Source organism: Emydura macquarii, unplaced genomic scaffold (assembly GCF_026122565.2).
Source record: "Emydura macquarii macquarii isolate MOO-44397 ecotype Brisbane River unplaced genomic scaffold, CSIRO-AGI_Emac_v2 contig_2768, whole genome shotgun sequence".
Lineage (NCBI taxonomy): Eukaryota > Metazoa > Chordata > Testudines > Chelidae > Emydura > Emydura macquarii.
In genome coordinates, this window is record NW_027132905.1 from 10,624,465 (window position 1) to 10,648,504 (window position 24,040).

Genomic DNA, 24,040 nt, shown 5'->3' on the forward strand with positions numbered 1-24,040 from the left:
AGCAACATAGGTAGCACAAATTAACAATCAGCTCTATTCTCTGAAATGCTGACAGTATTCATGGCAAGAAGGGAGGTATTGCATCAAAGCCGTGATCTTGTGGTTCTCAAGAACTAAGGTAGAACCCAATTACATTTAAACTATTAAGAAGTTATAATCTATGGATAGTAAAAGCACAGCACTATGAGTACCTGATGGGTTTTTTTTAAAGGGAGGCTAAGTTAAATGGAGAGTATGTATCAGTAATTTAATGGTAAAAAACATTATATTGATGTTTTAATCATTCCAAAGCCAAGCCTCACAAATCCAAGAAATTCAGAATTAAGGTTACATGTAACAGAAATCCAGAAAAACTCCCTTAAGATATAGAAATGTACAGCTGAGGCACCCAAGCAACCTTCACTCTGTTTTGTAGTGTCACCATGCAATAATCATTTGATTATGATGAATGTATTATAGCATTTGTCGCTTCAGATTAATTAAACTGATTTATAAAAGACATTTTTTCCCTCTATTTTCCCACCTCGTGGTGTCTCTATGGGAAGAATTTCACACTACACATTTTCTTTCACACTTGACTGCCACACAGAAGTTCTGGGTGAAAGGCACTTCACACACACACTGACTGAGTCCTTTTTTGGGGAATCGGTGTTCAACACATATCAAGCTCTCATGGCCCAACTCATTGTAATCTTATAAACACAACACTAATTGGGAGCACTGCTGCACAACAGCTCTGACAGTCTACACCAAAAGTGCTGAATGGAAGAGATGAAGAAGCAAAGAAATACGGAGAAGGAGAATGTCTAAACTAAATGGATAGCAAGAAGGTAAATCAAGATTTGACAATCAATAATAGAGTGGCAGCCAAAAAAAGCATTGCAAGATCTTATTATTGATACATAAAACCCTTATTAAACTAGGAACAATATCCTTTTCCTCAAAGGCAATAGGGATCAGGTGGGTGTCCTTGATGAAGTCATTATATTCATGACTAATTAATTTTCCCCATTTCTATCTAAACTGCAAAATTTTGCAAAATGCACCCAAGCGCACTTGCAGCAACGGGTGCAAGATGAGTTAAAGATAACATTTTTAAAACTGCCACTTTATTCAAAACAAATACGTTTCAATTAATATTTTAATTAAAAAATAACCTACATATTTTCTTATTCTTAAAAATGTGCTGCAACCTCTTAACCAACACTGCTTTTGTAGCATTCCAAACAAGCCAGAACTTGCAATATATAGATAGATTCATAGATACAGATGAAAAGTGCCAGCCAGCTCTCTGACTCTTCTGAAGCTCCCTTTGTGCTACTTCAGCATTTCTAAACAAACAAAGTTACCTAAAGGGAGCAGCTGATGATTCTTGCAGTGTATGAGTTGTGCCAGGGTGGGCTAGGGACAGACAGGGTATGTGTCGGGGATAGGAATGAGCAGAGCTGGAGACCAATGTGCTCCAGCAATTCTTGTTGACAGATCAGCTTCTTGAGGGCTATTACCTGACAGTGTATGTAAGTGCAGCCCTGAGTCGACACACGCTTGGACCAGTTCAACATCTAGCAGGTCCCAGAATTTTGGGGCAGATGAGGGAGGGGGGCTAAGGGGGAAGGAGGAAGGTACCATAAACAATGCCTACTTCCTCAAGTGCAGTGTTTTGCTTCAGATCTAACCCTATTTCTTTATCTAGAGACAGGGATTCTAATACTCTAGGAGGCGTTCATATAATGTCACTGTTTTTGTTTTCATGTTGTTAGAGCAAAATGTTCACTGCACCAATTAAACAAAACTACAATAGCGAAGTCTGAAATTACAGCAAAAGTAATTAATAAAACCAAACTTTTTAAAGGAAATCAAGGTGTTTGAGTGAACTACTCTGGCTGTCTGAACTCTTAATTTTCCATTTGCGTAGCGGTTTGTGAACTGTACCCTGCAGTTTCTTCCACAAGTATTGGAAATGATTTGAGCCATAGTTGTGTCTAGTTGGAGAGTCAAACTGGGTAGGTTTGAGATTAGATATGATTACTTCACTCAGTTCTGCTTATCTCTCGGTTAGGGAAGCATTGCAAGAAATGAAACTGAGTTTTATCCACCAGAGAAGTGAAATTTTATCAGGCTGAAAGTTCATCAATTGGTAGGTCTTATTACTATTATGAAACAATTTATACATATAAAATGAGAAGATAGTCAGCTGTGGTCATTCACTCCACGTTACAGACACAGGCACAATACCATGGATAGTCAGTTTGAAAGCTCTGTCTACATCCATTGTTCTAGAAACTATGATAAAAAAAGAAGTCTTAAAAATTACTTATTTTCATTTGTTTGTTAAAACAATTAGGGTTGAATGCTACATAGTCCTAGCAATTCTCACACACAGCTATAATTTTCTGCTGATCTGGAATTCAATAGGGGAGTGTTCTTTTTCTGTTTAACACACTGAACAGAGAAACAGCTGGGATGAGAGAAACTTCATTTCAGCCCTACAGACTACACTTGGAGAAATCTAAACCATGTTATCAAAACTTGTAAAAGAGGTAACAAAACTTTCCACTGTTCTCAATCTCCCCTTTTTATCCTCTCCTGACCCCCTACTTCTGTTATTAGCATCACTGCAGCTATTGGAAAGAAATGAAAAGGTTCTACAAAACAATAAAAATAAGTTTAAGGTTCTATAAATTCAAACGTTTCACTTGATGCATGGTTCACATTAGTCAAACTTTTTGTATTGAAAACAATACTCTCCTTTCACCGACATCAGTTTTGCTGCTGAACTTAAAATGTAACTTCTATTGCATACTCTAACAATTTATTATTCACAAGAAACTAAACTGACTGCCAAAGCCCAATATTATTTTCTCAAATATGTTCAGAGAGTACAAGTTTGTAAAACAAATTGTTTTCTTCACACGCGCTCAACCAATACAGTACCTTCACATTGTGTATTTATTGTTTTTAAAAGAAACCCTTAAAACTCCCTAACTGGTTACCACATTTGCATTATAACTATTAAACTACTGCCAACATTTTAAATAATGAAAGCAAGAGATTCTTTACAACTTCAAGACAATATCCCATACTGTCTGAGCAGTGTGGACAGAATGATATCTCATCACACAATACTATGAAACGCTACAACATGACAATATTATATTATTACATCAATAGACTTTTATAAAAATAGTGAAAGTAGTTCTTCATGAGTTTATAAGTTTAAGTTGGAATGGTCCAACTGCCTACAAACCCTGCAAAGAGAGACAGAATCTCTTGATTGACATTACTATGTTTATTATACCTACAAGAAACTGGCCAAATAAAAATACATACTTAAAGGAGACATAAAGCATATTTGATACACATTAAAATAAAACCCAAATGCGGTCATTGAATGTTTTCTCCTCACTCTCACCCTTTGTCTGTTGCTTGTCTTCCTAGACTGTAGGAAGCCCTCAAGCCTTCTTTATGGATAATAAAGAAGGAAAAAAAATGCATACATCCAATTCTTTCCTTTTGCAGGTCGCATATAAGTCATGTGGTAAGTGGTGTTTAGGGTCTTGCATGGACTCCCAACTATATCTGCATCATAATTCCACTTTTGTTTTTCACTACAATACATTTTTTTAACCAATACAAACCTAGACTTTATTTTAGTCTTATAAAAATAAAAGTAAGTGAAAACACAATTGCTAATCTTATGCTGCTCCCTCTGTCACCCCTGCTTATGGAGACAAGGTGAGTTAATATCTTTTATTGGACCAACTTTTCTGTTGGTGAAAGAAACTTTTGAGCCACACATAGCTCTTCTTTAGATCTGGGAAAGGTACACCCCACCATCACAGTAAAATGCAAGGTGGAACCGATTGTTTAGTATAAGTAGTATTTTGCTGTGATACTGAAAGTACCTTTCCCAGACCTAAAGAAGAGCTCTGTGTTGCTCAAAATCTGGTCTCTCTCACCATCATAAGTTGGTCCAATAAAAGACATTATCTACCTCACCCACCTTGTCTTTCTAATATCCTGGGACCAACACAGCTACAACTACACTGCATATCACTTCTCATGGTCAATTTTGCCTAGCTCACTGCCAAAGGAGGTGAGGGGTAGGGAAGAAAAGCTGGTGAGATGCACAAAGAATAGGAGTGTAAAATAAAGGGAAAAATGCCAGTGTATGCCTATTAGTAAATTTTTTTTAAACAAATCTGTGCCAAAATGTAATAGCTTTAGACAAAATTCTGCACTGATCTGAAAAATCAGACATGCACCCAACATCAAACATCCAGTATTTGCTTAAATTTATTACATGGAAGTGAAAGTGGCACAGTAAGGTTTTTGTATAAACAAATGACACTAGTGATGTAATATTTTACACTTTTCAATACTAAAAAAGGTAAAATGCAGAATGTTACAATACAAATGTTCCCTCCCTAAAAAAAAAAAACCAAGAAACTTCTGCTATTTTACCTGATAGATATCTGATAAACTGCTGCTCCCAGAGTCACTGGCAATGCTACATCCAGACTGGCTGGAAGGGACATGAGTCACCTGTGGATGTGGATTGTCTGTAAGATGCATCTTGGTAAGGTCTGCTGGAAGCTGTGAAAAGAAGGAAAAAATAATCTAATATGAATAAATCTTATTTGAACACAAGTTACTGAATAAAGCTTTTGCTAAGCATTTGGTTCAGCCTTCATTTCATAGAACACATAGGGAGAAAATTTCCAGAGGGGTAGCCGTGTTAGTCTGTATACAGCAAAAACAACGAGAGTTCTGTGGCACTTTAAAGACTAACACATTTAATTTTTGTAGGCACAAGCTTTCGTGAGACTCCGCTCGTCACTTCATTTTACCATAGCTTTTAGTCAACTGGATTAATCTTGTAGGTTCTGAAACAGCCAAAATGTGCTATTCTAGTAGCACCTATAGAAGCCAGAGTCATAATACTACCTTTTTTATATCAAAATATCCGCATTGCTCTGAGTTCATCACATTTTCATCTAAAAGGAGATGCTGGTATAAAATAAATTTACTTCCCTCTGTAAATCTATATCTTTCTTTTCACATACAACTGGAAACAGGAATGTTTTTCTCAGTTTCAGAAAAACTGAAAAAATATTTTCAAAGAATCTAATTATGACATTCTGGGGTGTGATCCAGTCCGTTGAGGGCTTTGTCACCCTTGACCTGCAATCTGTGGTGCCTCACAATGCTTTCCTGCTGTAGCCCCCAACTTGGGCCCCTAACAAACAGCATGCAGATGACACCCTGAGTGTCTGTGTATAGCTGCACCCTGCCATGCTCTAGTCATACTCTGGTTTCTCCCAGCCTTGGCTACCACTTGCAGGGTGACCTCACCATATTCCTAATCCTGAATTTTCCCCAAAATCATTCTGTGCACTGTCCAGTTCTCTCTTGGGCAGGTCAGATATTTTAGGTCCATTGCCCCTCAAAGGGGATCAATATCCAACAGTTTACTACTTTAAATGGAGTTATCCACACAATTCAGTTTAAACATGGCACTGGATTAGTTTTGATTAGAGAATAAAAAAAGTTTATTTAACTACAAAGAGATATATTTTAAGTGAGTACAAGTATAATGAATTAAAGTCAGAAATGATCACAAGAAAAATAAAGATAAAATGCTTCCTAGTGCTAAAACTGAACAAACTAGACTTTGTTCAAGGTGAATTCCCTTGCCACATATTCCCAGCAACACAGCTGACCAAATTCTTAGGTCTGGTTCTGCTCCCAATGTCCAAAGGCTGTTTCTATTGTCTTCTTAGGTGAAAGAGAGACACGGATAGGGAAAGATTATTTGGGATAAGTGAAGGTGACCAACCATCCCGCAAATCGGGGACAGTCCCGCAATTGGCTCCATTGTCCCACGTCCTGCAATGACTCCACAATGTCCGGCAAAATACAGAGTAGGGGGTGGGAGACCACTATCTGGCCAGGCTGCTCCACTCCGTGCGGGACTTAAAGGGGCTCAGGGTTGGCTGGCGGGCAGGCGGGTGAGTGCAGGGGGGCACAGAAGGGGCAGAGCCAGGTGGGAAAGGGCCTTGGGCAGAAGGGGTGGGGACTGGCCACGGGGCAGAGCAGGATGAAAACCTCCCAGAAATGCATGTGCTACCCATGGCAAGCCTCATAGTAAATACTGGTGCTGGCTGGGGAAAGCGATCAGGCGGGCTTAGTGGCATGACGCTATATGTGCACAATGCATAAATATATAGATATTATGGTAAATTTTTTGGACTTAATGTTAAACAAAGTGAATGGATCCTCCAAGAACAAGAAAGAGATTGTATTCCTACAATAAAGATTGGGAAAGAGCATATCCCTGGATTAAGTTTGTGACTGTTTCAGGAGATTCTCAGAAAGTGGAATGCACAGTCTGCCAGAGAGCTTTTACAATTTTACACACAGGGGAGGCGGATGTAAAGCAGCATTGCACAGATGAGTCCCACATAAAAAATGCACTACAAAGAGAGAAAAAACAACTCAATGTCCAGTTTCTTCATAAGGCCAAAGGACAGCAATGTAGACAAAGTAACTGCTGCAGAAATGACTAATGCCTATCACACAGTACGCATGCCATGGACATTCCTATAGATCAACTCTTTGTGGAACAAAACTATAGTGTACTGTATTTCTTGATTCCAGCCTCTGTCGAAAAGTACTTCAATGATTTAAATACCAAAATGGTCAAGACAGTGAGTGACTCAAAAGTTGATATGAGGCCCTTCTTTTCTGTTGCCTCAAACCATGGCAGTACAAAACTGTTTCCCTTCACATTCTGATTTTGGATGCCAGAACTTGGTGTACAGAATAAATTGCTAGACTTCTATAACAATCACAAAGATACAGCTGAAGCCATATTCACTCAGATTATTGCAAGGCTGCACAAACATGGCCTGAATTTAGACAAGGTCTTTGCCTACGCAGCCTACAATGCTAGTGTATATTATGGAAAACATAACTCTGTTTTCCAAAAGCTCAGAGATCAGAATAGTAAGCATCACACAAGCGAACTGTGTGGCACACATAATACACAAATGTGCGTGCCGTGCAGCAGACAAGCTTAGACTGGATATCGAGGGAATAGTAACAAAAATTTACAGCCACTTCTCATTATCCACCAAACATGTCCACCAACTGAAAGCATGTTTGATTTTGTGACAGAGGAGTACAAGACAGTGTACAAAAATGTGCCAACAAGGTGGCTAAGTTTGTTTCCTTCAGTTAAGAGATTACATGATTTTACACTTTTTGTCATTTGGGGAAGATGAATGTCCTAGATCATTGTGGAAATACTTCAAAAACAACAAGGATGGTGAGGGAATACCAGATGACCTTGAAATCTACATGCCATTCCTACAACATGCACTGATGATGTTCCATGAGTGTGTTTTCCTTGTTGAGGAAAATGAGGTGACAGCCTGTGAACTATATGAACTAATTTCCAACCTCAGACTGAAAATTCAGCAAAGAAAAACTGATTTTTTTTTGATTTGAGACAAACTCTCTCCTGAACAAATTCCTGCATCACAGTCTGCCTCAATCAAAGATGACTTTTTAGTGTTTTACCAGTATGCTTACACATACCTGACAAAATGGTTTGATTTCTCTGACAAGAATCACTTGAAGCAACTGGCATGCCTAGCTCTGAAGAAAGAGTTCAGCTCTTCTGAGGTCTGTGAAGCAGTGGAAGTCCTTCAGATGTCTACCAAACTCAACATGGATGCTCTTTATGATGAGTTTTGTGTTGTTCTGCCATGTCTGAAAGAAACTGCAACCTCAACAGATCCTATGGGAAAGACATGGTGTACTTTACTGAGGAACACGAAAATGCCAACCGTGACTATCCTGGACTCACTTGTTTTGAGCATTCCTGTCACCAATGCCTTCTTTGAGAGACTGTTTTTACTACTGACAGTTGCATGGACTAACCAGTGGAACTGGAGCAGTGTGGACCTCATCAAGAGTGAGATTCAGGTCAAAGTGAACTATTAGCAAGACTGCCCAGAGCTTTATTTGCATGTCCTGAAAGAGAAGGCTCTACTGGAAGCTGCTTGATCTGAGAGGAAATACAGACATAAAGTTAGAAGTTTATGTTAGGAGACAGAGGTAAGTAAAACTCGATGTGGATGCTCTGTATGATGAGTTTTATGTTGTTTTAAATAAGTTCATTAGAATTTATTGAATACTAAAATCATCAAAAATCTGTTTAGTTGTTGTTACTGAAAAGGGTTTACACCTAGCTAACTAACTATAGCTACACTCAGCAAATTAATTAATGAAATGTTGAGAAATAGTGACATCCAGAGGAGAAAATCTTTGAGAAGGTGTAGCACCACTACTAACTAATTGTTGTGTGTGTGTTTACCTTGCTAGCAAGCTAGCTACATAGATAGCTAGCGGCTAGCTACTGAATGCAGGATTTAGTTAAACGTGAGGTTTTAACTGTCCATGGCTTCCTGAAACAGGCTATTTTGCTACGGGGTGAAATTAGTGCTCTTGGTTACATTAAAGGGATTTATTTATTTTAATTTCTCCGTGTCCCGTCATGTCCCGCAAATGAGATCGTGCTGTCCTGAAATTGGACTCATGTCAGTTGCTCACACTATTTTGCCCCTCATTTTTATAGTTCAGTCATCCTTTGAAATGCATCTTCCTGAAGGTTACCCCTACATAAAGTTCATTCTGCAGGAATACTGCATTGCTGTAGGCCAGACAGGAGGAGATGAAGTCATGTATAATCAAGGCCAGGTTATTGTCTGCCAGGATAAGCTGGAATCTCCTTGCCAACCAAAGGTATTAAGAAAGCATTACTTTCAGATATTCCATGAGAGTTCAGCATCAGCGAGGAATCCAGGAGCATTCCTAAACTATGGACTGAACTGACCAATTGTGGGTGCATGCCTTCAAGCAATGAGATTGCACTGTGGCTACAACTTTCTAGAAGTGTTTTCCTCTGCACATAGCTCTTGCTCTGGTTTAGCTTCAACCAACTTTAACCAGCTTTATCCACGAGCTGATCTTGTCCTAGCACTGGACCATGTTGAAGGCAGTGGTTCCGCTGTATGTGGTGTAGCATGAGCATGAGCTGTCTGGCACTTGAGTCCATGTTATCTTACCAGTTCACCTAGTAGATGTTGAGTAGGACCAGACAGAAAATTAATCTTTGTGGGACTCCATAATTAAGAGGCCTGGTGGTGAAGGTGCAGTTTTCTCAGCACTACTTTTTGAGTGTATCCTTTCAGGAAGAATTTAAACTGCTATTTTAGTACATTCCTCTGGGACCCTGGCGCCTCTGTTAGGCAGAAAAGCAGTATCTTATGGTTGACACTGTTTGGTACAGGAAAATAAGAATAGACATCTGCACTCCATTCATCGACAATAGAACAGTATCCATCAGTGCCACTAAAGCTATTTGTCTCATATATCGTGTATAGTATACAAGTACATGCACTTTAGGTGTTTCAGTAAACACACCACATAATCCTTCACAGACTGACCGAATATTTTTGAGAGAGACAAGGTGGGCGAGGTAATATCTTTTACTGGACTAACTTCTGTGGGTGAGAGAGAAACTTTCAAAGTTACACAGAGCTCTTCTTCAGGCCTGGGAAAGGTACTAAGAGTGTCACATATAAACACAAGGTGGAACAGATAGTTTAGCATAAGTAGGTAACCCATATTTCACTCCTCCCAACTGCTTTCTACTCTTCTTGTCTTTCCCCCTCGAGTCATGAGGGGGAAAAGAAACGGGGAGAGAGGAAAGCAGCTGGGGGAGAGTGTTAGTGGGTTGTAGATCGTTGTAATAAGCCATAAATCCAGTATCTCTATATTCAGGGTCTAGCAAAGTTATGGGTGAACATCTTTCACAAAGTCAAAGTCCTCATCCTCAAAGGAAAACTGAACGCTTTCAAAAAGACAAGCCTTGGAGCTTAAATTCATAACTTAGCTAGACACTAAAAATCATGAACTGAATAGAAACACTGGATGTATGGCTTATTACAACAATCTACAACCCACTAACAACTGCCTTCCCTCCCTCTATGACTAGAGGGGTGTTAAAAGGCCACTTCACCTTGAATGGTTCCTTGAAATGTGTGTTAACTACCTATACCTACGCTAAACAATCTGTTCCATCTTGTATTTGGGACACTCCTAGGATATGTCTACACCCCCTACAAGGTCCTAGAACCTGGGCCCAGAAGTCTACCTAGCAATGAAACAATCCGGCAGCCCTAGAGAGCTGGCATTGGCTAGCTGCCGGTTTTTCTTTGTTGTGTAGACATACCCTTAGTACCTTCCCAGACCTGAAGAAGAGCTCTGTGTAAGCTCAAAATTTTGTCTCTCTTACCAACAGAAGTTGGTCCAATAAAAATATTACCTCACCCACCTTGTCTAATATCTTGGGACTGATAGCTACAACAACTCTGCATGTAGAATATTTGTTGTTGGTCCATTACTCAAACTATAATAGAACAGATATCCCTTCCTACTGGTAACATGCATATTCACTCCTACTGCTTATAAACCAGACAAAAGAATTCGTGATGTTCACGCTGGACCTTGTGTTACCAAACAAAGTACCATTTTGCTATAAGGGTTATGTGTAATAATGTATCTTCAGTGTAGAGCGGGTATAAGTTTTATTTGAGACAAGTGGCCTTTAAGTGCAGCCAGCCATTCTAACAGATCTCCTAAAATAAATCCCAGTTCCTGTCTTCTATATGTCATCTTTATCACCCAAACTGATTGTTCCTCCCATCAGAGCTCACTGAGCTGTAACACACTGATAAGTTTTTGTAACAACATGACAGTGGCTATGAGAATGACTTGTAGGATTTGGTAATAAAGTTGCTAAAAAGTGTTTTACAATTGTCTGAAGTACTTTCAGCTACTGTATTTTCACTCATTATTTATAACATACTTATTCACTTTGCTTTTTTGTGTGAGAGAAACTATTGTGATGACCATAGCAGTATGTTACCCATATTTGTGCACAATAAGAAAAAAAATAAATTCTAAGGAGTTTTAAATAACAGTGCCCACTTGCATGTCTACATTTACACACATTTCATTAGCAACATGGGTAAATATTCCCCCCAACATCCTGGCTAGATAAGTGCATATCTACATATGCAAAATCCCAGATTTCTGTGTACTTATGTGATAAATACTCATGCAAAAGGAGACATTATATCTCACTTTAATTGATGATTTTTCACAGAATAATACAATCTTATATAAAATAGTGTACTATCATATGTCTGATTTTCTGAAATACCAAATTCTTAAATCTCTAAAGCTTGTATCACCTTTATTAATTTTTTCCTAAATAAAGGAAATTAAAATGCAAGAAACCATGAAAATGTTATATTGTGATTGAGAGTTTGCAGGCAAAAAAGTCAAGAAATTCAAATAAATGGTTTTCACAGCCACCTACTTCTGCCCTCTCACTGTTAGGAAAATGTACAGTGAGTGATCACAAAATGAAATAATGCATTAACAATTGAAGTACATTTCATTTGCAGTGTTATTAAGCAATTTGCCTTCTAAACTAGCTAAATAAAGAAATGAAAAATACCATTTTTTCTTAGAAAAATCTGTCTTGGAAGCCTTCTGTTTTGCCACACAAACCTAGAAATGAAAGCTCTCTGCAAGTCTCACTGAGCATATGCTATTGAAGTGTTCTAAAGGTGGCACACATGGTCTTGAGGAATGAAAAACTGGCATCATGTACCATTCTCTGGGCCAACAGCTGAAGCCTGCTAATGAAGCAATGATGGAGGAGGGGAAAACTGGAGTACAAAGCAGTTCAGAATGTGGCAGAGTTAGTGAAAATAACACGTACCAAATGCTAAATACTACCCATTACCAGTCCACAAGTCCCTTAAGGCCTTGGCTTTTAATCTCAATATTACATAAAAGGTGATCAGAAACTATAGTAATGAACAGCATTATAAAACCTTAAGATAAATAGAAGATAGAGGGCAAGAAGCAGCCATGTGATATGCTGCAGCAGTGGAAGAATTCAAAGGGGGAATCAACTGATGGACTAAGCTAAGAAAGTTATCTCAGTGGCTATATTTTGTACAGCAATGGAGAGCAGCAACGTGAGTGTTGGGGGCTAAATAGGATGGTGAGATGCTGCAATACTGAAGGAAAGAGAGATGGGTTGAGAACCTCCTGCCCTTGTATGTGGGGTAAAAGAAGCAAGAGAAGCATAAAGGAGCTCTAAAAGCCCAAGATCTGGTTGGGGGAACATTCCCCACATACAAGAGCTGAGAAAGACTGCCACAGACTGTTTTCTGAGAACCCCTACACAAAACCTAGCATAACGGTGGTACAGAATCTTGCACAAGAACTACATAACGTTATTGCTGTTTGGACACAGAAAAGTTCAGATCGTAGAGATATTGTGGAAGAGGTGACACAAAGACAGGCTGGTATATGGGACTGAATGGAGAGACAGGTCAGATGTAGAGAGATAGATCTGAGAGTAGCCAGAATAAACAAAGCAGTTGAAGCCATATGAGTAGACAAGCTTACATGAGGAAAGAGAGATGTATTATATGAACTAAGAAGAGTCAAGGATCGTATTTGGAAGCATAACTGGATCAATACATAAGGAACTAGAGTGCAATTCTGTCCTACAACTCTAGAAGGCAGAATTCAAAACTCTCATCTCAAATGGTGGGGAGCTAAGGTGGCATTGAGCCACCTTTGTGCCCTCCCAATCCTCAGCTGATCCAGGATCTGCAGAGGCTTCCAGCACAACTCAAACTGTCCTGAAGGTCTGGCTAAGTTACATCAGCCCCTCTGACTTCCTAGAATCTCCAGAGCATTGTGAGCTGCCGTTCTGCCCCCAACATGCCCCTTGCATCTCCCAGCCCTGCCCTGCCCTCTACACCAGAACTTGGAACAGAGCCCTCAGAGTACAGCCCTACAGCTGTGTTGAGTAGTGCCTGAGACAGGGAATCCTCCTGCAGCCAGACACAGAGCTTTTATGATGAGGATCACGCCACTCATGTTTAGAGGTAGGAAATTACACCATTTAGAACAAAACAAGAATTGTTCCCCTTTACATAAGGAATTTCCCTGCTCTTCAATTAACTTGTGCCCTTCTTATTGAATTGCAAACATTTTAGTCTTATTTCCCATGCTAAAATCACAACTGGCTTCAAAATCTTCTAAGCAGGTACAAAGTAAGAGATCTATGCATCTAAATATTTTATACAAGTTGGAGAGCAATTGTACATTTAATTGTATTCTCCATCTCTACTTTTGAGCAGCAAGAATGTTCAATAGGGGAATGTTTTATATATTTTCCAGCAAGTAAAGTCAGCTATTCCTAAGTATATAATGAGCCATTATATTAGCAGCTTAGTTGGTGAAGTCAGAAAATTCAGAACAACATGCCATTACTGATGGAAACAATGCTACAGATGAAGGGTACATTTATTTACATAAGTAGTGTAGGCTAAACATTTCCTTTAAAAGTTCTCCATATTTTAAAGGTGAGTGTATTTAATGCTAGTGAAAGTGACTAACAGCATCAGCTAGAGCTATGCAGGATACAAGCAGGTGGTATATCAGTTTCCGCAATGATAATCTGCTAATTGTGCCAAGTAGTAATTAAAATCTAAGGGTTGTGATGAATTCTCCATCACTGCCAATTTTAAATCAAGACTGGATTTTTTTCTTAAAAATATGCTCCCCAGTTCAAACAGGAATTGTTACATGGAAGTTCTATGGGTTGTGTTATGCAGGAGGTCAGACTAGATGATCACAAGTGATCCCTTCTGACCTTAGAATCTTTGAACACATTGATTCTTCAGGCTTTATTTTATATACTGTATAATAGATGTGCAGGTAGGCAAGTATAACACAGAAAATGATTGCATCCTTCTCAGGCTATATTTTTCTCCAAAGATAGACATGGTTACAGCACATGAAGCATAGCAGGTAAAGTTAGATATTATAATAAAAAATTAGGCTTACAGTAAGAAAAAACCCAAAATCATTCTTGCCAATATAGAGCCTATGTACATCCCCCCACCACCCAATATGGGAACACATGACTGAGCATTTGGATCCTTTAAGATACTACCCACACAAAATGAAAATGAAATCTTGTATACTGTGGTGTATACCTGTCTTCACCCCTGAGCTACAAGGAAAATGCTTAGGATTTGATTCCTCATTGGGAGAGGAATCAAAGCATGGGCAAGGAACTGAATAAAACATTATAAAATCTATAAAATGTGTACTATAAGCAAGATAGACTTGGGGTACAACTGCTATACACTCTATAAAATTAAATATTCAATTCTACTAGGATAGATTTTATAAATATCCATACTAAATTCTTGTGTTTCAATTAAAGATTTTAGTTGTTAACGGCATGACTTAAATCACAATCAACTATACAAAAGTATGCCCCTATAATATGGAGGATCTGAAAAATCAATGTATTAAGAAACAGCCTGAGGTAAGCCCCAAGTTTAGATCGATTTTCAGGTCAGAACTGTGGTCAGTATTAATCACATAATTTTACTTTCATTTAGTTTTTCTACAAGGTATAATTCCAAAAGGAGAAGGAAAATTCCCTCGAAACTATTTTCTCAAGCAGGGACATTCATTACAGCAAATGAAGACAACTTGGTCTAACAAATGACTACCAACTTTTTAAAATTGGAATCCCCTTGACTGATAGCAAGGACTCAGTTGTTGATGTTATGTGTTTCTATGTTGGAGACTTTTGGGGTGGGGGAGGGCAGATTACTGATCCAAAAAAATAACTCTCTGTTATGTCAAAGTCTGTTTAGGGAATTTTTTAGGAGTAGACCAATATGGTCAGTAACACCATATGAGAGCTATGCATGCACACCAAATCCAGATCCTAAAAGTCCTTAGAAAATCAAATGTTTCTTACAGTACCACAGGCCCTAGATGACAGCTATTTATGGTCTAAGTTTTTACATAAATATTTTTGCAATTGTGAATACATAAGTACAAAAACTAGCTTCCTAAAAACATTCAGAACTAAAACAAAGGTCTTGAAAGAAAAAAAGATGGTTTATTGTAAAAGTGCTTACAAACTTAACCATAGCCTCACAAACAGAACTACTACTCTATTCCATAAGAACGCAACACAGCATTAGTGATGTACAGTGGAAACCAATCTACTGAACAGACTTGGTTTTGTTCAGCCTTTTTACACCATATGCAATATGCTTTTCACATTATAGGAAAGTGGACATTCATGGCATTTCCAAGAAAACAACTAATTTCTATCTTATCTCAAGGCTCAGATATTTTATGGCATTGTGGCCATTTGCTGGGTATGTGAAGTAAGGCTTCTATCTAAATTATTCATTTAGCCATATGTGCTACTCAGCTACTACCATTAATATAAAAGCAAACATTTGTCATTAATGAGAGGAGAGAAACCATTAAAGACTGACAATATTTCTCTAATGTGAGTTTTTCAAAGATGAAATACTATTTTGGTTTCTGAACTGGACATCAGATGATTTTTAAAGAAATGAAATGCAAGTTATTTATTTCAAGAATTTTTAAAAATCACGCAGTGAGATTTATGTATCAGAAATTAAAAATATTTTCCAATGGGGCCTTGATTTCTTTAAAGTAATTTTTACAGCACTCTAATAAAAAAGGTCTATATTTCAACAACAAAAAAAAGTTAACTACCTGCAACTTTGAGATGCAATGCAGATGTATATTCTATACAAGTGTGTGCACTTCATGCACCAGAGCCAGAGAACTTTGCCTAGCAGTATCACGCTCTGTAGCCTTAGCCTCTCCCCTGGCTGTATAAGTGCAGCACCACCTTGACTCCTCAGTTCCTTTGCACCAAATCTCAGAAGTGCAGACTCCAATGCAGAATGGATGCAGGGCAGGTCGTGGAATAAACATCTGCATCACGCCTCGAAGAACAACAGTTAAAAGTAGGTAACTGTTTTTTCTTCTTTGAATAGATGCAGCTGTGTCTTCTATGCAGGTGATTCACAAGCAATAATTGAAGGAGGTGGGGCTTGGAGTCGATTTAAAGAAGGACTGCAGGACGGCCTTCCCAAAGATTGTATCTGATCTTTACGCAGCTGTAATGGCATAGTAGTTTGAAAATATGCACAGAGAACCACATGGCTGCCCTACACGCGTCTAATATAGAAATGTCATTTAAAAATGCCGTTGACATCACCCGAGCTCTTGTGGAATGAGCTCATATCCCTTAAGAAGGTACACCCTAAGCTACTTCGTATGCTTTCATGATACAGGAAGTTACCACCAGAAGAATGTCTGTGAAGAGACTGCTTGACCCTTCATTCGGTCTGCAACTGAAACAGACATGGTAAGGAATGAAAAGGTTTAGTTCTGTCCTGATAAAACACTAGACATCACCTTACATCCAAAGTGTGAAAACACTCTTCCTCTGGGGTTGAATATGGCTTAGGAAGAACACTAGTAGATCTGTAACTTGGTTCAAGTGAAACTGGGAAATGACCTTAGATAAAAACTTACAGTAAGGCTGCAGGGTCACTTTGTTTTTAGAAAACTGCATGTAGGGAGGCTCCACCATCAAAGCCTGCAATTCATACACTGTTCTTGCAGATGCAATTGTTGCAAAGAAGGCAGTTTTCTGACCCAGAAGGGACAAAGAAGAGGTTGCCAGAGACTTGAATGGAGGTTCCATACAAGCCGCTAAAAGAACCTCACGCCCATGGGGTTTGAAAACACCAACTTCCCATGGACACATGGATGAAATGCCAAAATCACCACCCAGTGGACTCTCAATGAGCTAAGCACAAGGCCAGAAGACTGAAGGTGTAACAGCACTCCCAGGTGCCCTGGATACAAGCCTGCATTGGTTGCATTCCCTTGGTTAATTACCATACTGAGAACCGTTTCTACTTAGCCTAATAGGCTGCCCTAGTGGAGGGTTTCCGACTGTTAAGCAAGACCTACCTACTGGATTGCCTCCAAAAATCGTTCCTCTTCTTCATCTAATCATGCAGCATCCACCCTTTGAGGTGCAGGGGGCTGAGTGTTGGGTGCAAAACTTGACCATGATTGAGAGTCAGGAGGTCAGGGTGAAGAGGAGGGGAGGCCAGACAGATAACAAGAGGAGGTTGGAAAACCAACATTGTCCTTGGCCACACTGGAGCAATGAGAATGAGCCTAGTGCAGTCCCATTTCAGCTTGAGAAGGACCTGTGGGATGATTGGACTTGAAGGACAGGCATACAAGAGTTCCAAATCCCAGTTCAAGTGAAAAGCAAGCACCCTGGATTGAGACCCTCTGGGGAACAAAACAGGTGGCTTTCCTGTTTTCTCTTGTGACAAACAGGTGGATTGTCTGGATACACCAAACTGCAAAGATGGATCACAGGAAACTAGGCTTCAGAGACCACTCGTGAGTCAAAGAGAAATTCCTGCTGAGGTGATGGTAGATCCAATCCCAGGTAGGTGATTGGCCATGAGGGTAATGTTTTCCCCAGTGCAAAATAGCCAGAGATTGATTGCTTCCTGAGAAACCACATCTGCTCTCTCACTGCCCCCGCCAACCCCCCGCCCCATCTATTCACATAATACATCGTGCTGGTATTGCCGAGACCCTGATGCGGTCTTGAAATGTCTGACAAGCATTGTAGATAGCACAAATCTCCAGGGAATTGATATGCAGAGAAGCTTCCTGTTCTGATCACAGGTCTTGAACCTACTATGACTCCAGTTGCACTCTCTAACCTATTAAAACGACATCGGTGACTCGGTTGAGACCGAATGAAGGAAATATCCTGGCACACGTTGTCCTGAACTGTCCACCACCATGAGGAATCCAGTATCGGAAGAAAAAGACTGACCAGCCAGTCCAAGGTGGTGCAGACGATAGACCAACTTCAGCCACATCTGAATAAGATGAAGGTGTAGCCTGGCATATTGAACTACCTGCATTTATGTAGCCATATGGCTTAGCACTCTCAGGCCCATTAGGACTGTGGTTGAGGGTTGGGATTGCAACTCCAGACATCAGTGGAAAATCACCTGGAATTGTTCAATTTGCAGAAACACTCTTGAATTTGTACAGTTTATCAGGACCCCAATAAACTTGATTCTTTGAGTTGGAACCAATATCAACCTCCTGCAGTTCAGGATGAGACACAGACAATCAATCTTTCTCCCCATCAAGTCCATCCTCTTGGACTCTCCATCTCTGGGTGTAGATTTATACACTTCCATGCTCAGACCTGTTTGCTATAGTCCCCCCCAGGGAGATACTGGCCAGGTGGGAAAGAAACCCTCAAATCCTTGTGTGAGAATGAAGTATTGTTTTTTGAATGCTTCACCATAGGCAGCAATGAAGCTGGAGTATTCCAGAGGGCCCTTGCAGTCCCCAGGAGAGCATCGTTTAGCAGAAAGACTACTTTCCCTGGAGCTGATAGTTGGAAAATATCCAGGAGCTTGTGTATTCTTCTTCAGGAATTCCACCTGGATACTCAAGGTAGCAGCTATATGCCTCAGGAGGTCCTGATACGCCTTAAAATCCTTGGGCACCAAGGGAGAGGAAGATTCCAGCATAGGAGAATCATCTAGGGATGATGATATTTGCTGCACTGATGACTGATTCGATTCTTGTACTACAAGCTTGAGTCTGAAGATCCCTGTAGGACCAAAGGGAACGGACTCAGAAGTCACGGGAGCCACTACTGGGATCGGTGATCTTGCTCCGGTGTGGTTCAGGACCTTAGGGACCAAGGAGCATCCCAGGGATTTAATCTCAGGGAAGATGTAATAAGAATAATAAATAATAAACAATGCAAACGTGCAAATGCAGTATAATTCAAATGTAGTAGCAGTTTTTTACTTTGACGATTAGCAACGGAACTTGTTTGAATGAAATATTCCAAGACTACTCTCAATATGAATGTTTAATCAGAACGTTTGATAACACACTATGCACTCAATTGGGTCAATTGTTCACTTGACTATGGTTACCTTCCTACTTTATGCATGCATGCATTAAACAGCAAGATGGGGATTAGATTGTTTATTCTGATTTCTTGTTTTAAAGGTTATTCCTTCTGGAAAAAACTGATGTCAGATTTCCCCCTCTTTCCTTCCCCCAAGTCATTTCCCCAACTTACACATCTGTAGGAGATGAGTTGAACATAAGTATAAAATGGTGGGAAGTAAACAGAAGAAGAGGAGGAAAAAACAAAAACAATCAAGAACAGGACAGATATCAGCATGTATGTCATATCATTGCTTTGTATGTAATGAGGATGAATCTTGAATTAGTAATTTTTTTTGCATTAGAAATGGAATTAATTTGGGATATTTATTTTGTTACAATTGATGATACTAAAGTTACCTCTCCGTCAATAATCAACTTTAAACAAAAGTTTTTCCTGATATCCAAAAGACTCAGTTGTTAATAGAAGGAAATAACACTACAATGCTGAATCAAAACAAATTCCATCTGCAAGGAATTGTGGAAAATTAATTGAGCACAGCTGTTCTAATTAGTTTCTGAAATATATACTCTGTAAAGTGGCCTTTTAAAATTATATCAGTTCCACAAATACCTATTTTTATAGCAATATCAGATCTTCAGATTTTTCTTGAGGAACAATTAATGACAAGCACATGGACTAGAAGCGTACCAGTCATGAGTTTATGTCAAGATGAAATACTTCAATATATTCATAGGAATAAACAGTAGAATTATTTTGTATTTAATATTAAACCATTATACATAATTTTAAAGTTTGCTGTTTCATTCTCAGAACTAAAAAATAAAGAAAAGAGAGATGCCAACAAAAGTGAAAAAGCACTTCTTGAAGTGTGGCTGTAGCTGTTTTTTCAAGCATTTTAACTCAAAGAATAAAGTAGTTCAATAAAATATACTAGTGGCTTGATTGTCACAGATGCTGAGTGTCCACCATTCCCATTAAGGTCAATGAAAGCTGCAGGCATTGGGAACCTCTGAAAAGTCAGGCAATTAATGGCAGGCATAACGAGGAAAAGCTTCAACACTTGGTGAAAGAAACTTCAAAGTATCATTCATTCCCTCTGAAGCTGATATATACTGAAGGTATTAGGGATACACTAATGTACTTTTCCTTGTGTTACAACAGAAGCACAGTGTACCAGAGACATGGAAATAGATAGTGACTGTAGCCTTTTTAAGTATCACACATGACAAGAATAATATAGAAAATTAATTATGTTGAAGGCTCTCAGTAAAATTAGTGAACCAGTGTGGCTTCCCTCATATAGTTTACGGTCCCAGAAGCCCTCAATGGTATTATACCTTTATTATTGTCTGCAAAGTTGGAGGCACATTAATCTCTTTTGTGTACATTATATGCTCCTGTTTACAAAAACTATTCTCTTTAGCAATTTCCAGTTAACAATTTAACAAAGCAATGGCGAATTTGTGCTAAGTCTATTATAAACAAATCCTTGTCATTGATCATTAACAACTTGATCCTTTAGTCCAGTGATTTTCAACCTCTGGTCTGCAAATGAGAAACGGTTGAAAAAACACAGCTTTAGTAAAATAAAATAATTGTATATTCCAGATATTTCTTACAATCAACCAATATCTATTAAGTTCACCTTAAAAGTTTTATTATAACAAAACAACAAGAAAACAAAGACTTGTTGAAAAAAAACTTTACAATGCAATCTTTAATGTTCATGATTTTAAAAAACCCAAACATTTAGAGTCTTCAGCCAACAACTACATTTTAAAAAGGTCTCTACTGGCTTTTAAGCATTATAAAATACAGCATACATTTCTAGAACAAGAACCATAAAAATTCACTGGACTGTATCCTAGAGCTCTGAAACACCTGAGCATTCTTGTAGTTCGGTTTTGTTTTGTTTTTTTAATATAAGGTAAATAGTGAAAAGTGCATAAAATTTTAAAATAGTTTAAATAAAAAGAACTGCACATATTATAGTAGCCTAAGTAAGAAATATAATTAGTCAACTGGGTAAAGAATTGGGCTTCTTTTTTATGAAGTGTTCATGAAGGATCCCATATTGACAACACTAGAAACTGAAGATCTGTTTATACATAGAATAGAAACAACACAAAGAGCACCATAACAGGTTCCCTAAGATGTGAAACCATCATGTCTTAACCTGACCTGATAGGATTCAATTAGCCCTAGAGATATTAGTCCTTTGGGTAAGGGACCATCTTTTTGTTCTGTGTCTGTACAGTGCCCAGCACAATGGTCTTGCTCTATGACTAGGGCCCCATAGGCACTTTGGTAATATAAATAATAAATAGCTACACTACCACTTCCATTTTTATTACTGAGTGGGGGCTGGCCACTTAAACTCCCCTTTGTGCCTTTGAAAATCTCCCTTAAATTTTTGGTCTTTCTGCCGAGACCAATGACAAAGGGTCCCAATTACTATGTTTTGGGATTTGTTTATTCATTTGTTTTTGTGAAATGCACCTGTACTCAGATCATCTAACAGCTATTAGTCACTACTAACTTGGGCCAAATTTTAAATAAAGAGGGTGAAATTAATAGCGAGCTATCCAGCCCCCACCAATGAGGAAGTCTACACAGGGAAAGTTCCCAGGATAGCTATTCTGGTATAACACCCCTATATGTATATTCTATCTTGGAATAAAAGTGATTTTATTCTGGAATAGTTACAACAGGGATTATTCCGTTATAGTGATTCCAGAAAGACTCCTAGCATAGCCTTACAGTTGCAATTGTAAGGAAACATGTGACCCAAATCTCAGGGGACGCCGTGCTGCAGAAACACGAGGCAGCTGTTGGGGGAAGAGAGTGCCATCACATCACTCAACAGTGATTTCTCTGCTTGATTATTCAGCGGGGTGGAGGGGGGGATTTTGTTTTACCATCAGGTTTTCATATTTTGTTTTGTAGGTGCCCCTATAATGTTTTAACTTCATTTTACCCCCTGGCATCCTCAGGGCTCCTCCTCATAGCTTCAGGCTACCAGGCAAGGATGACTAGATTAGATTCTCTTTGAAGCTCAAAAATGCTGTTGAAAGCTAAATGATTTCTTGGTTTTTTTCAGTACCATTTAAAGACTAATAAATAATAAATAAGGACTTTTCTTTTTTAAGCAAACCAGCTTAAAAGGACACTGAGGGCACAAGCTAGGAGAGGCAGAAAACACAGATGCTGTGTCTGTATGCTTTACATGCACACTCTTTTTCAATGCATGAACAAAAGCCAATGTACTGCAGACTGAGGCTCTCGAAGAAAATTCTTTGTCCTTCACGTCACCTATCAATATCATGCACCAGCGGTTGGATAATCCAAGGTGAGAGACCTTTAGAAGATATGTACAATACCTTTAGAGATTAAGCGTGTTGAAAGACTGCTTAAAATTTCATTACAGTATTAAAAAGCTTTAAACTTTATTCACTCTTCAAAACTGTGTTTTGCATTTTAAAGTAACTAATTTGTGAAGACAGGTAGTAGATGTACATACCTAGAGCTATCTTTATCAGATGAATATTTTATAAACTTATTAGATCTACTGTTCTCTATATTACTACTGAAAATATTTCACTCCTCTTCCTCTCTCTCTCTCTCTCTCACACACACACAATTATGTTTGTATACAGAAACATTTATCGGTCTTAAGAAACCAGTGATATTTTTCAGAATTTAACTAATCTACCACAAAGCTTACTCAAATGTACAGCTTTTTAAAAACAATAAAATATTTTTTCATCCCTACTGAATAGAGTTTCAAATAATAAACTGTCCAGTCATTTCACCCATTGACTTTTTCCAATGATCTACTGAAATACTTAAATTCACTAATTTCACATCAATACATGTAATACTGAAATATTTTCATTACCAAAATTAGCAAACTTGTAATAAATCACAAAATATCCCCTTTTGTACAAACATCCTAATGACAGAACAAAACTTCCAATTGCTCTTGTTGCTAGATGCATGATATCTCAGGTTATGTGCCTGAACAGTTGTGTTTCAGTTTGAATTATGATTCTTGCACCAGCAATAAAGAATTTGAAGAAATCAAATCTTTACTGAGTATTGTTGCATTCTTTAAAAAAAAAAAAAAAGGGGGGGGGGGGGGAGAGAGAGAGGCACGTTATTTAGCTTCAGGAACACAGTCTGGATAACCACAAGTACAACCACAGACATGACAGTATGATATTGCTGCCCTGACAGCACATAAGACATTACAAAACTAGTTTCACCATCTATATTTTATAAATGTAAATGCTACCACATTTTAATGTGAGAACCAACAGGATAACAGTCATCATCACAGCAGCAAATACATCATCTTGGGAAATGCACAATACCATATGGACAGGAAATAAGGAAGAGCAATCAATGCCAAAAGCATTAGTGAAGTCTTCTTCCATTCCTTTACATCAAAGCTCAAATAATAGTCATCAGTTAAAGTGATCAGTTCCTTAAATAAATGTTAAAAGTACTAATCTCTAGTTCTAAACCAAAACAATACTCTTCAGTTTTCTATCATTAGGATGAATGGGAAGGGGGTGATGTAGATAAAATTTTAAAATTTAACTAAATAAAATGTAACTAATGCTCATTTTGATAAATCATGTCATATATACTCTGCATGAAAAAATTAGTCACCTCACATTTCTCAGCAAATATTTAATTATAAATGCTATAGTGAAGTCTCATTTTATCATTATTTCACTATTTTTATAACATCTATTACAGTGTGGTTTTGGAATACTAAGATGCATTAAATAATTGAAATTAAACCAAAACTGACATAATAAACGAACAAAGTATTTTGTGATGGGGTATCATTGCTTTATTATTGTGTTTATTCCCTAAGTTTTCGTTCTGGTAATGTGAATTAGCTGGGTTCTGTTGTGGACATGTGTGCTATATCCCTTATGTGTTGGGGATATCCTTGAATAAATTTCACATCCATGTTATAAATGGCATTTACCGTGCATCTTAGATTGCATCATCTGTGCT

General features: G+C 38.3%; 1 protein-coding gene across 2 annotated transcripts in view; it reads right to left on the minus strand.

The window, feature by feature from the left end:
- The window catches only part of RAPGEF6 (Rap guanine nucleotide exchange factor 6), a 230,283-nt gene that overhangs the window by 78,860 nt on the left and 127,383 nt on the right, over positions 1-24,040 (minus strand). For both annotated transcript variants that reach the window (XM_067566525.1, XM_067566522.1), the window contains exon 7: positions 4,465-4,596. In XM_067566525.1, coding sequence (XP_067422626.1) covers positions 4,465-4,596 — 132 coding nt within the window. The remainder of the gene's footprint in view (positions 1-4,464; positions 4,597-24,040) is intronic.